This window comes from Sabethes cyaneus, chromosome 2 (assembly GCF_943734655.1).
Source record: "Sabethes cyaneus chromosome 2, idSabCyanKW18_F2, whole genome shotgun sequence".
In the NCBI taxonomy this organism is placed as follows: Eukaryota; Metazoa; Arthropoda; class Insecta; order Diptera; family Culicidae; genus Sabethes; species Sabethes cyaneus.
In genome coordinates, this window is record NC_071354.1 from 3,388,416 (window position 1) to 3,403,281 (window position 14,866).

The 14,866-nt window shown below is 39.9% G+C and overlaps 1 protein-coding gene across 1 annotated transcript in view; it reads left to right on the forward strand.

The window, feature by feature from the left end:
• The window catches only part of LOC128738693 (insulin-like growth factor 2 mRNA-binding protein 3), a 28,638-nt gene extending 18,705 nt beyond the window's left edge, over positions 1-9,933 (forward strand). Inside the window, exon 6 of the mRNA XM_053834016.1 lies at positions 23-9,933. Within this exon, the coding sequence (XP_053689991.1) occupies positions 23-175 (153 nt within the window). The 3' untranslated portion in view covers positions 176-9,933. The remainder of the gene's footprint in view (positions 1-22) is intronic.
• The last annotated feature ends 4,933 nt before the right edge of the window (positions 9,934-14,866 follow it).

A 14,866-nucleotide genomic window follows, 5' to 3' on the forward strand; every position in this document is an offset into this window, starting at 1 on the left:
AATTTTTTTTGCTCATTTACAGTCGGCACAGCGACGTATCCGTACGATGATGTTGGCCACGAATCCCCCGCCACCTACGAATCGGCAGAAGGCGCAAAAATCGAAGGAACCTTCGTCGACCTCTCCGACTCCGGCAGGTGCTGCACAGCCTCCGTCGTCTAGTACAAGTGCATAATCAAAATCTGAAATCGTCGCTGTTGATGAAGAACTGCTGCCGCCAACACCATCACCATTACCACCACATCCACAATCGAAACAGCAGCAACAAGAGCAGCAGCAGCAGCAACATCAACGCCAGCCGAGGTCCCTATCAGTAAGATCGAACCATCAATATCTATTGCAACTGCAGATCATAGAACGAATCCCATTTATTAGGGAGGTAAAACATGTAAAACCTCAGGAAGTATCTAATCTAACTAATATTTGAAGTAGAGCCAACGTATCGCACCTCAGGTCAACAAACCTATCAAGCAGCCAGAGTTTACAAAAAAAACATACAAAAACACATACACACACATACATGCACACACGAGTACCCGTCAGCGATGGTGCATGTGTGTATGAATGTCGTCCAATTATTACCAATTTGGTTCCAACCCTCTCGGACCGTAAAGTTGTTAGTTTCCTAAATAAATTCCAAGCGTATTTATTCGTAAGCACAAAATTCGAAATTTACATTCCTATCAACTCATTTACACGAATGCTACTCTTGTTTTTTTGGCAATTTTTTCTTGCTGTTTGAATTAATTACGATACCAACAAGGCGGTTATACATTTGCTCTACTATAATGAAGAACGGAAAAATGTATATATGTGCCAGTGGTCCGGTTTGCGATTACTGGATCCGCGTGGTTTTCGGAAACCACTAGGAAATAGAAGCAAATCAAAGATTTACCATCTCAGAGAGCTAGAAAGAACCAAGCGCGAAAATTTTGTGTCCAGTACTTGTACATATTAAGCTATAGGTTGTAAAATTCATTGAACCCTGCAACAACAACAAAAATACATTGCTCCGGGGATTGTTAAAACTTGCTCTCGTCTATATCCGTCGATGTCCTCGGAACAGCCGGTAGCGGTAGACGAAAGCGAGAGGTTCAAAAGTTCCTCTTTGCGTTGGCGCATGCAAGTAATATTTAACGAAAATGCCGATTGAAAGTGACCGATCGGAGGGAGGGCGGAACGAGACGATTGTTTTAAGGATTTTGAATGTTTTTTTCTGATTTATTTTTGTGTGTAAGCATTCGATACCGCACGCGCAATGAGAGAGATTTAGACTAACGGAAGTTAAAGGGCGTATGAAGGGAGAGTAACTGCGGCAGTTTTATTAGTGTGTAGAGAGATGGAAAATCGTTCGACGAATTATATTTGAGAAGTAATTGCGTGTTGATACTTCGGATAGGAGGTGGAGGAGCAGCAGCGATCAAAGCATGCGAGCATTTTTCAGTCGGTTGTGTTGCCATAGAAAAGCAGTTGCAGCGGACGAAAGATGCTTGCTTTGTTGCAGCGCTTTGAGGTCTACTATCGAAGTGTTAGAGGACCGTCGGTTGCCTTAGATTTCGGTGCTGAATGTGTGACATGCGAAGCTAACGTTGTAAATCTTATTGCGCAAACGTAGAACGTTAGAAGATAAAGCAATCCACAGTATCATCTCCGTTGATTTGTGCGGCAAAGTTTCACAGTCAAAATTAAACCGTTTCGGAAGCAAAGAACATTCAAAAACAAATCTCTTCGGTTCGAATAACATATAAAACAATACCTCAACGCAGTGCAGTTGTCCTGCCACTGGCGTACGGATAACAGAGTGGAACAAGCCGTGGAGAAAGCCTGTATTCTAGGATAGCCAATAAATGATCAATCAACGAACGCTGCGCACCCCTGGCTGCAGCTTTTGTTTATTTGTTTCTATCAAAGCACAGATTAACAAGTTTTATGCTGTTTCCACATTAACACACTTAATCATGCGGTAAGCAAAACAAAAGCAAAGAGATTTATGTTCAAACTTTACTTATTGATGGTGCATTAATCAATTTTTATTAACTTGTTGTTGAGCATACTTGTTGAAACCTATATTTTCCTACACGCTATTTTCCCAGTCCCCAGCAACTGTTGTTTAATTAACTTGTTTTTGTTTATATCTTACTAGTAGAAAAAAAAATCATCCTTCCACAGCGACAAAAACACAATCGAACATAGAACAATCAACAATAATATATAATAGAAAAGTACCTCAAACATGCAAACAGAATCAAAATAGTTTACTTGTCCGACCATTTTACCTAATCCATTCTTGTAAACAGTAGAAAACAGATAACAATAGTCAAACCATAGTTTAACGCAGGTCAAGTCATAAAGCACAACTCGTAACACATGAAAAAGCTTCCTTTTCCACATTTTTCAGCCATAGTCAATAGAACAGTTATGTTATTGTGTAGAAAAGCTCTTTGCAAAAAACATGCAATGCTATCAGAACGCATCTAAACAATTAAAGAGAAATTAAAGAAAAACCTCAAAACTAGACCATCTTTCTGGGTCAACATTTACGAAGGTCACTCATCCGAGTAGCAGACGAGACGATGTATAGTTGATCTAGAGAGTAGAGATAGAGAGGAAATTGTGCACCGATTTACCGGTGTGCAGGCGACTCGTGTCTTCCGGAAATAACACCCGCTCACCGTCAGGAGGATTTGCGACCAAGAGATCGCCAAAGGAACACAACCAAGTGAGCGTAAGCCTAGCAGTAGGGGCAGAATTAGTAGTATACGTAATATTTCGTTTTGTTTTTCGACATTTTTGGCTAGCGAAACAAAAAAAAAATCAGCAGATGAATTTTAGGCTTTCAAAACGATCCTATAGAATATTACTCTCGGCAGCGCAAAATTTCACCACCACAGTCTCTCGCACCCTAGCCTTAATCTTAGGAGGGTTCGGAGGGGGTCATCTTATTTGACAAGAGGAATCAAAATTCGGACAAACACACAAATACATACACATAAACAATGGGAACACCCCGGAACACACGGTGCGTGAACCAAACCAACAACAAAAACAAAGCAACCTTGCAAAAAAGAAAAGAACCTAAACAACTTGTGAAGCGATTCAAAATTCAAAATTTCACCGATATTGACAACAAAAAAAAAGTTGACTGCATTTTCGAGCAACCTGGACTGAAGCAAAATTAAATTTAAACAAAAAAAAATGATAAGAAAAAAATACTAATCCCAGCCATATGATTCGCATGATATTTGTGCGAAGTGTGGGTAACATTATTTGACAAGTTTATTGTCGGGGAAAAGCGCGATACTAAAGAAATGTAAGGAAACTAAACAAACAAAGCAAACAAAAAAACAAAATCGCGAGTGAAACAGAAGAAAAAAAAAACCAAGTGAGGTTATCTTTTAAGGCGTACAACCAGAAGCAAGTTTTGGAGGTAAAATCAATTGTTAGATTTTTTTATTATATATATTATATTGAAAATATACTATATATATTTAAAATTGTGAAGAAAAAGAAAAAAAGAAGAAAAAAGATATTTAGCTAACAAATTTAATATTTATTAAATACTAGAGGCTATAATATCGTTGAATATTTGTATAAAAGGGAATGAACCTTGAAGGAGATAAGAAGGGAGAGAAAGAGAAGAAAGGTCAAATTTGAATTTAACTTAAGAAGTATATTATTTTTTCTATGTTATTTTATTTGCGTAATTTCTGTTTAGGTTTTGTTGTTTACTTTTTGTAAAAAAGTGAAGGCGAAAGCTCGAGGTTAATGCGTTATTTAGTTGTGCCAAGCAGAGAGAAAAAGAAGCAGACAACAGCAACGAATGGATTTTTAGGTTGTATTTCGAGCAAACCAAATGACATGGAGGAAAAACAAATCAGAATCACATCGTTATTAAGGAATTAGGCCCGTACCACTTCCCGCACAAATATCTGACAGCCAGTACCGCAGATTGGTACGTTGGTTCACAAAGGTCTTAGCCACTTCGTGGACCACTTCTACCAGCTAGGATTTGATCTATTTTTTCAAGTAAATTTTTTCACCGCCTTTTTCAAAACAAAATTTTAGAAAAGAACAAATTTTCAGGAGAGAATGTGACGGATGCACTGTTGTCAACAATAAAAGGGCGGCTTACTATGATTGCCTGCAGTCGAAAAATATTTTTTGCTAATTAATTCAAAACCGTATCAAGTACCAATTCAGGAATATGTTTCAGAAATTTATTTCCAAATGCAAAATACCACATGAATAGGAAATAGGCTTATATGCTTCCATTCATTCGAACTGGTAACTGTTCTCCTTAGTGACAGAAATCGTGCAACTGATAGATACAAAAAAATCAACAAAACTATTACCAGATTCAAAATAAGTACTAAACAAATGTACTCTTTCAGTTTTTAGTTTGGTTTTCAAAGCATGATCAAAAGATTGAATGACAAAAAAACTGAACAGCAGTATTTTGGGTACAAACTGAGAAGTACAAACGTGCGTTAGAGGACTGGAGAAAAATTAATTCAAAGATGCATCCGGCAATTACGTTTGATGATTTATCTGAAATATCCATTCAATCTTTCAACCATCAGTAGCGGAAAGAAATAGCTATATGGCGATATCGCAACGGCAAACCCAGACGCATACAACCAGAAACTCAGAGACCAGCAAGTTCGAAGATAGCGAGAAATGACATAAAATAAACAACAAAACATAGCCACATTACAACAAAAATCTAACAATGATAAAAGAACGATTATTCCCCGCACAATAAGATAACCAAGAACTGTAAGCAAAATCGCAATACCTCTGGAAATCGAAGAACTACAGATAGACAAGTAGCGAAAGATATATCTAGAATTCAAAACAACCGAATACGAAGTAATCATCCAACTCCAAGGAGTAAAATGATCAGCATACTTTGGCGAACAAACAATTGCGTAAACACTCACTTCACAACGTTGACTAGAAGAGAAAATATAACAAAAAAAAACCTAAATATCTATACAAGTAAAAGTAGCAAGTTTGGACTTTATTTGCACGTTTTTAGATTAAACCGCGCAGACGATAGTCGCTTTTAACATATGGCAACACAAATCACATTCGCATCTGTAGCAAAATAATTGGAATAAACACAGACACATAACCTGCAGCATAGAGCAGAGCAGAGTGGGCAAGGTGATCGCTAGATAACTAATTGTTTATAGAGTCCAAACCTGAAATTAAGCAAAACATCGTTAGTAGACAGATCAAACTTTTAGAGGACAATTAATTTGAAAGATAAAAATTGAAAAAAAATCTGAAAATTGATATATGATCATGAAAAATCCCAATACAGATAAGCAGTAGCATTAATTCTTAGATTGCATAACCTCAAAAGAAAAACATACATTTTATCACAATGAAAAAATAACAAAAAAAAAATGCAAGCAAAAACATGATTGATAGTTGTAGGATTATTTTGGCGTGTTTCCTCAGGATAAAGCAAAACTATAGAAACCACGGATGAAGCCAGCATAGCAACATGATATACATATAACATAACTAAAGGTCACCTTGTCGCTTGAGAGAGATCCAGGTCAAACAAAATTAACAAAAAAAAAAGATACCGGTTTCCTCAGCAGCACATTACCCTAGGCAAACCCAAATGAACTTACTTACATATTTGGAGCAAATAAATATAATAGATGAAACACTCTTACCTCATATTGATGACTATTTAGGATTATGAAGCAAAACAAAATGCCGCATTTATTGAAACAAATTGAAGAAAAAAATACAAATGAAATAAAAATAAAAGAGAGACAGATATAAAACATATAATTGGATTTAAATAAACCATGATTCAAAATTCAAAACGTAAACGTAAAATAGCTTTAGTTCGGTACTGATTGGTACTTCATGTTTGACAGATCAAAAATTACGTGTTTCTTTTTTCTTTTCTTTTTTTTTGAGTTTTGAGCATCCAAGAAAGTGAAATGAAGTAATATTTAGTTTTGACAGCGAAAGTAGAGAGGCTGCTGAAATCCTCTAAAAAAACAACAACAAAAAATAAAACATAAACGAGAAATGGATGAAATCATTTGCTTAAGTTCGATGAAAATAACAAACAAACCTATTCGAATAATTGATCACAACCCTTAATTTGTAGAAAACAAACATCGTAGATAACGCGAACTATAATATTTGGACATATAATAAAGAAAAAAAAGGAAATCAAGGAGCGAGTTTAGGATTTGATTATTAATACTACTACTTCTACTACTACTACTACTACTACTATTTAATACTACTTCTACTACTACTACTACTACTACTAAAAATGAAAATCGTGAATTCTACAACATACGTTTTGTTCTATTAAAAAGTACATTTGTTTCTTTAATTTTCGTTTAATTTGAAATAGAGCTGTAAGGATTTTTGAAACTATATAAAGAAATAAAACTAAATTATAAACTAAAAGAACGGCAAAACATCGAAACTGATAATGCTAAAGGACACGTAAATTTTAAGTTTAGGTAAAAAGAAAAAGAAAACTAATGCTTAAAGATAACCAACTACAAATAGGCAACACCGATCCAGTAATATTTTTTTTTGTAGTTTGTATGCAAACTTCCTACCTACCCAGCCCCGTCGACCGCTCCTTTGACGGCCCTTTTCATGAACGGGAACCATAAAAAACAAAAAAAAAACAAACAGAAATCAAACAGAATCAACAGTGTAACAACAAGCATAAAAGTCAAAATAACCACAATCGACGGTATGCTGGCCTGCGTCGAAAGCACAACTCCTTCCGAAAACAGCGCCACCACCACGGGAATAGTAACAGACTTCCCATTCAACCTAACATCCTTTCTTCGTCCACCACACACATCCCTGTGCCACAACTCTGTATCAGGAAATTTAATTTTATGCTGTCTTACGCACGCTTGTGGATTTATACATACATAAATATATATGAATACAAAACAGTATAGATTATAGGAACACTTTTTCTCCGTTTATCGTATAAGCACATTCTACATCCTACACCTTGTTCATCCGACTTCACTAAGGTTCGAACTTCGAATCGCCAGCAGTACAACTGAGGAGACTGAATTACATCGTAACGGAAACACTGTTGGCGGTTCGTCCCGCTGTTCCCTTCCATCCCGTTCGCATTCCTTCCCACTAAAACCAGCACAGCAGCAATTTTTCCTTTTTTTGTTGTATTTGCTAACATTTCATCAAGAAATTGTAGCACATATTTTCCGGGAAATTGTTCGGTAATAGGTCTATTTAAATTGTTTTTTTTTTAACGCAAACCAAAACACAAGATACGAAGTGCTTTTCCCGGGGCCTGCTACGATTCAGCAGGCCAGGCAAACCGGTTGCACTTTGTGCCACACCAACACACTCATACACAGAACACATATAACAGCAAATGATGCCGTAACGTAACTGATACCGACAAATGAATTGAAACTGCGAAATCACCCGAATAGTAGAATCATTTAATTACAGATTACAACACACCGATGAATTATTCAAGACCATTATGTTCTCATGAAAGAAGTGGTAATTATTAGGATCCAGTAACTTATATTATATATTTTTATTTTTTTATTATTTTTTGACAATGTTTAAATAGAGCCCATAATTACGATAGGGATGTTAGGTATGAGTAAGGATATAATGCAAATATTGACATGCCTGTGTGATAATAGTTTATATTCCTGTCATTATCTGTATTTATATCTCCCTCAAAAAGAATGAAGCGATAGATTTGTAAAAATACGTTAATTAATGAAAGTGAACCAATATTAGTGGATAAAGAATATATTTTTATAACTTTTTTATTCTTATTTCTACTGACATATGCAACAACCAGTTTCATTAGCCCCCATTTACTCCATAAGCAAAAGCGAGAGTTCAATATGGTAACAATTCTTTCGCCGACAATAGCCAAGCAAATCAAAATAGCCTTAATATTTTCTTTCAATTCAAAAAAAAACCTGCACACAGCAAAGCCAGTTCATTTTGATCTTTTTGTTTTTTCAAAATTATCCATACAACGATCTCGAAGTACATATTCTTCCGAAGTCTTCATATGCAATAGTCATTTAAAAACCAAGCCGCAAACCATACAAACAACACTACAATACAAACAATTTATATATTCGTATATACACACACACACACCACATCCCGTCAAGCTGTACCAGCAAAATTGAAACACAAACCTTACCTTTACATTGAACACAACCGAACAGAAAATTTCCATTTTGACGATAGAAAAGAAGGAAATATGAGTAGAAAATAATATGTAATACCAAGTTATAATCGAACCAAGTAAATATCGTACAGATTGATCCAAATATAACTGAAATAAAGAAAAATAAAAGGTAAACAAAAACAAACGCAACTAAATGGTATATTTAAGAAGGAGCATACTTTGTTTTTTTTATAGCTAGAAGAGTGAAGAAGTGAAAGCCGAAGTTCACAAAACAGAACATCTTCTCATACGCGAACGCATGCAACTGTTTTACAAGGAAAGAGTAAACAACAAGAAAGAAAACTACCTCAATATTTCTATTATAAAATGAAAATACTTGATTAATTTAAAGGTAACGCGTAATAAGTATAAAAGAAAAACAAATGAGTTTAAAATGGCGCGTGAAAGATGGAAACTATGTATTAAATGTAGTTTGTATTTATATAAAACGAGTACATAAGATCACACAATTGAAGGGGAAACGAATACCAATACTGTAAAACCATCCTTTATTGTTTGGAAGTTTTCCACTGCTCTGCCAGCCGAACACCACAAAATTGAGCAGCAAGCAGAAAAGGGGGGGAGAAAGTTAAGTAATCTATTCTGAATAGTAGCAATTTCCTTACTGCATTTAGCATTTTTCTTGCTTTGTCGAATTCGCAGCGCGTCGACAAAAAAAAGCTAATCGCAACTGGAAACTTCTCAAGTCAGTTCAAGAAAAACCCAAATCCCAACTGCATAGAGGAGAAACATGTTCTTAGAGAAAGCCCAGAGAATGAGCAGTCAAAAAACAATGGCTGTCGTCACAGCTGATGGACATGAAAATGCGCATAAATCCAACACTGATCAATTTATTTAGTTTTCTAAAATACATAACCGAATAGAAGAAAGTAAAAAAAATTCAATCTATCAATACACCAACCACCAATAAATTCAGATTCTCACAGTAGCATGTGAAAAATAAGAAAAAAAATCAAAAAAAATCGTAAAACTACGGAAAAATTAAAAAATCTGTTGATATCTAGGATTGAGGCCCGTTCCAGCAAAAAACAAATACCAAACACACGTCCGCACTGTACGCCTGTTTCTTTCGTTTCGTTTCATAACAAAAAAAAACAACTAAACAAAAAAACAGTCTAGCACTTTATACACACACTTACAAAAAAAAACATTAAAAAAAGAAACACTATTCACAAGAATATAATAGAAGAAGAAAACAGCAGCACCAAGGTGAGTTAAAATAGGTGATCTAGTTTTCACAGTTTGTAGAACAGAAGTGCGCGGAACGATTGGTTAGCAACCGTCGACATTGTTTAAACATTCAACAGTTTCCGCTTTGAAAATTTCGGTGATCGTCAAGGGAAACCCAGCGGGGGTGAAACACAAATTTGAACATAAGAAAACCTCTCTTGACTAACCTTGAGCAGCACCATACAAGCTAGGGCGTCGCAGTTGGCCGCGGTACGGCAAGCCCCCGTGTGACTGCCTCATCAGCTTGTTTTTTTTCTTCACTCTAGAATCATGGTGAAGCAAGGCGTGATGTGAGGAAGAGCCGAATGTGTTAACCTAGTTGAGAATAATGGGAAACTATACAGAAATGCCAGCAAAACAAAATATAAAACCATACAATTCGAGAAATATATACACATAAATGCATATATATGTAACCGATGCCCACTATAATGTCAAAACAAAATGATTTTTTTAATTTTTCTGAATAAATTTAATTTTTGAAAAATGCATGCTTGTTTTTTTATTTTTCTCTGTGTTGTTATTGAAAGTCCACACCATTTTCTATTTCGGAAAACATGACTGGGAGATTTTTCTCTATGGTCAAATCTTTACATTCACGCAATGACGAAACTATGCTTTTATTTTTAAACATACTACTGAAGTTATAAAATTTGAATTACCGTCCTCTCTTGCAAGGCCCAAAATATTGGCTATTGGCGATAATCGATGAAAGATGACTTGGGACAGCACTTTGTAGACGGCATTCAGGATAGTGATTGCTCGATAGTTCTCACAATCCAGCTTATTACCTTTCTTGTAGATAGGCCAGATAACGTCTTTCCATTTCTCCGGTAGTCGTTCCGTATCCCAAATCTTGACAATCAGTTGATGCAGACAGCCGGCCAACTTGTTCGGGCCCATTTTAATAAGTTCCGCTCCAATGCCATCCTTTCCCGCTGCTTTGTTGTTCTTCAGCCGCTGGATGGCTTCTTTAACTTCCCTTATCGATGGGAGTGGCACATCTTCGTTGCTTGCTACACCAATGTGGTCACGTCCTCCGCTATCACGGTCTTCCGCCTGCACGTCATTCAGGTGTTCATCGCATTGCTGCTTCCACCTTTCGATAACCGCACGGTCGTCAGTCAAGATACCTCCATCTTTATCTCTGCACATTATCTCTGCACAGATTCGTTGAGTCTCCGATAGAACTTCCGTATGTCGTGAAAGCGATACAGCTGTTCGAGTTCTTCGCACTCTTTCTCCTCTTGGTGGCGTTTCTTCTCTTTGAAGAGTCGGGTTTGCTGCCTCCGCTTCTGTTTGTATCGCTCCACATTCTGACGGGTGGCTCTACGCAGCATTTGTACCCGCGCTGCGTTCTTCTCAGCATTCCTCGTCAAACCATTGGTTCCGTCGATTTGGTGCCACACGGCCTAGGACGTTCTCCGCTACGTTGTTAATGGCTGTTTTCACGGCATTCCAACAGTCCTCAAGAGGGGCTTCATCCAGCTCACTCTTTTCCGGCAGCGCGGTTTCGAGAGATAACGCGTAGTTTTTGGCGACCTCTGGTTGCTTCAGTCGCCCTAGATTATACCGTGGCGGGTAGCGGTATCGTATGTTGTTCACAACAAATAGTTTTTGACGTATCCTTACCATCACTAGGTAGTGACCCGAATCAATGTTAGCGCCCGGATAGGTTCTGACGTCGATAATGTCTGAAAAGTGCCAACCATCTATCAGAACGTGGTCGATTTGTGATTCTGTCTGGTTGGGTGATCTCCAGGTGTACCGATGGTAGAGGTTATGCTGGAAGAAGGTACTACGTATGGCCATGTTCTTGGAGGCGGCGAAGTCAACAAGTCTTAGGCCGTTTTCGTTCGTTTGAGGGTGAGCGCTGAACCGTCCAATCACCGTTTTGAATTCCTCCTCCTGACCAGCCTGAGCATTAATAATTTTGACATCATGTCTTGGGCAACGGTCGTATTCACGCTCCAACTGCGCGTAGAATTCGTCTTTGTCATCATCGATACTTCCGAGTATTACCGCAGCTCTGATAGATGGTATGACCATCTCTATACGTACGTACCATCGTTCCTTTCCAGCATACCTCCTGCAGCGCTACGATGTCGAACTTGCGGCTCTTCACTTCTTTAGAAACCACTTGGGTACATCCGAGGAAATTTAGAGACCGGCAGTTCCATGTTCCTAATTTCCAATCGTTAGTCCGTTTTCGTCGCCTGGGTCTTTGCCGATTGTTCCGATTAGACTGAAGTTTTTGGAGCGTCTTAGTAGAATACGAAACCTGAAAATAAAAAATAAGAAAACTTATCCAATTTACACATACACATAGTAGAATTAAATTGGATAAGTTTTCTTATTTTTTATTTTTAGGTTCCGATTAGAGTTATACTTACGGAGTCCATTGCTTTGATTTTTTTAGTGGTTCAGGCTTGCAAAGCTCGCAACCAACTCACAGTATCGCCGAAGGGCCAACGTAACTCGAAGGAGCCTTCCTCCCCTGTCAGCATACGACCGGTTTCCACCGGGGTTGGTCACCCGATCTCCACCGAGGTTCCTCGTATCCCGGCTGGTACCACGAGGAGGTAGGGGTAGGAGTTGCTAGGTAAGAGGCTGTCTACCACTGTGGGGTCTATTTTATGCCCAGTGCACAAGGCACCGATGGTACGCATTACCAAGCCATTTACCAGCCGTTTCGTTTTTTATTATCATCTTTTCGTCGTTTTTTGTCATCGTTTCGCCGTTTTTTGTTGCCTTTTCGTCTGTTTTAGCGATTTCCTCGTCGTTCTGTTTGTTGTTGAGACGACAAAAACGCTCTCATTTACTACCTCGTCATTATTTCAACGTCGTTCGTTCGTATATTTGGGCTTCAAATGGTGAGTTGACAACCTGGAAGGAGCGTCAAACACAGCTCTGGTCCTCACAAGCTCCCGCCTCACGCCTCCACGAGTCATATGATACCAAATGCGGCGTAGCCTGGGCAATGTTGTCAATCTGACAATAGCGAAGTGAGGAGGTGCGAAGCGAATACTGGCGCGGTAACCATAGCATGGTGGTAGAGGAAATGCTTCGTCAAACACGAGCGTCTGTTCACCAAGGAGGTGCGGCTCAAACAGCGTCTGTTCCCCATGTTAGGGGCGGCTGATTATTATACTCGTCCTTATGCCAGCAGGGACTCTAAACAGTGCTGTGCACGATGGTCCTCCGGCGAGACAGGGGGTTAGGGGCAGGCCCAACAAGCCGCCCTGGAAAACTAAAAGTTACCAACAACGAAGAAGAAAATAGGGATCGGAACAATCGGCGTCGACCCACGCGACGAAATAAGGACTACGATTGGAAACTCGGGACATGGAATTGCAAATCGCTCGGCTTCCCGGGTTGCGATAGGATAATATATGATGAATTACATCCCCGAAACTTCGAAGTCGTAGCACTGCAGGAACTTTGCTGGACAGGACAGAAGGTATGGAAAAGCGGGCATCGAGCGGCTACTTTCTATCAGAGCTGTGGCACCACCAACGAGCTGGGAACCGGCTTTATAGTACTGGGAAAGATGCGCCAGCGTGTGATTGGTTGGCAACCGATCAACGCAAGGATGTGCAAGTTGAGGATTAAGGGCCGTTTCTTCAATTACAGTATCATCAATGTGCATTGCCCACACGAAGGGAGACCCGATGATGAGAAGGAGGCGTTCTATGCGCAGCTGGAGCAGGTGTATGATGGCTGTCCGCGACGGGACGTGAAAATCGTCATCGGTGACATGAACGCGCAGGTAGGACGGGAAGCTATATATAGACCAGTAATCGGGCCAAACAGCCTGCATGCCGCAACGAACGACAACGGCCAACGATGCGTAAATTTTGCAGCTTCCCGCGGAATGGTAGTCCGAAGTACCTTCTTCCCCCGCAAAGATATCCACAAGGCCACCTGGAGATCACCAGACCAACGAATAGAAAACCAAATTGACCATATTCTAATCGACGGTAAATTCTTCTCTGATGTTATAAACGTTCGCACCTACCGCAGTGCGAATATAGATTCGGATCATTTCCTAGTTGCAGTTTGCATGCGCTCAAAACTCTCGACGGTGCATAACACGCGTCGAAGTCGTACGCCGCGACCCAACATCGAGCAGCTACGAGTCACCGGAGTTGCCCAGGAATACGCGCGGCAGCTGGAAGCAGCGCTACCAACGGAAGAGCAACTTGGCGCAGCAACTCTTGAAGATGGTTGGAAAGGCATTAAGACCGCCATCGGTAGCACTGCACTAGCGGCACTAGGTACAATGAATCCGAACCGAAGAAACGATTGGTTCGACGGCGAATGCGAGCAATTAGTGCAGGAGAAGAATGCAGCACGTGCGAGGATGCTGCAATACCGTACGAGGGCGAATGTGGATCGATATAAACAAGCACGAAACAGGCAAAACTCGGTCTTCCGGAGGAAAAAGCGCCAACAGGAAGATCGGGATCGCGAGGCGATGGAAGAACTGTACCGTGCTAACGATAAACGGAGGTTCTACGAGAAGTTAAACCGCTCGCACAAAGGCCATGTGCCGCAGGCCGATATGTGTCGAGACTCAGACGGTAATCTTCTCACGAACGAACGTGAGGTGATCGAGAGGTGGAAGCAGTATTATGACGAGCGCCTTAACAGCGATGTAGCTGAACATGGAGGTGACGATATGGCAATAGATCTTGGAGCACGTGCAGAAGACGACAGAATACCAGCCCCTGACCTCCAGGAGGTAGCAGAAGAGATCGGTCGGCTGAAGAACAATAAAGCGGGTGTGGCTGATCAGCTACCCGGCGAGCTGCTGAAATACGGTGGTGACGCACTGGCTAGAGCGCTGCACGGGGTCATTGTCAAGATTTGGGAGGATGAGCTACTACCGGAGGAGTGGACGGAAGGCATCGTGTGTCCGATCTACAAAAAGGGCGACAAGTTGGATTGTTGCAATTACCGCGCAATCACATTGTTGAACGCCGCCTACAAGGTACTCTCCCAACTTTTATGTCGTCGACTATCACCATTTGCAAAGGAGTTCGTGAGGCAATATCAAACGGGATTCATGGGTACCCGTGCCACCACGGGCCAGATTTTCGCGCTTCGGCAAGTGTTGCAGAAATGTCGCGAATACAACGTGCCCACGCATCATTTATTCATCGACTTCAAATCGGCGTACGACACGATCGATCGAGATCAGCTATGGCAGATTATGCACTACTACGGATTTCCGGATAAACTAACGCGATTGGTCAAGGCGACGATGGATCGAGTAATGTGTGTTGTTCGAGTATCAGGGGCAGTCTCGAGTCCCTTTGGATCTCGAAGAGGGTTACGGCAAGGTGATGGGCTTTCATGTTTGCTGTTTAA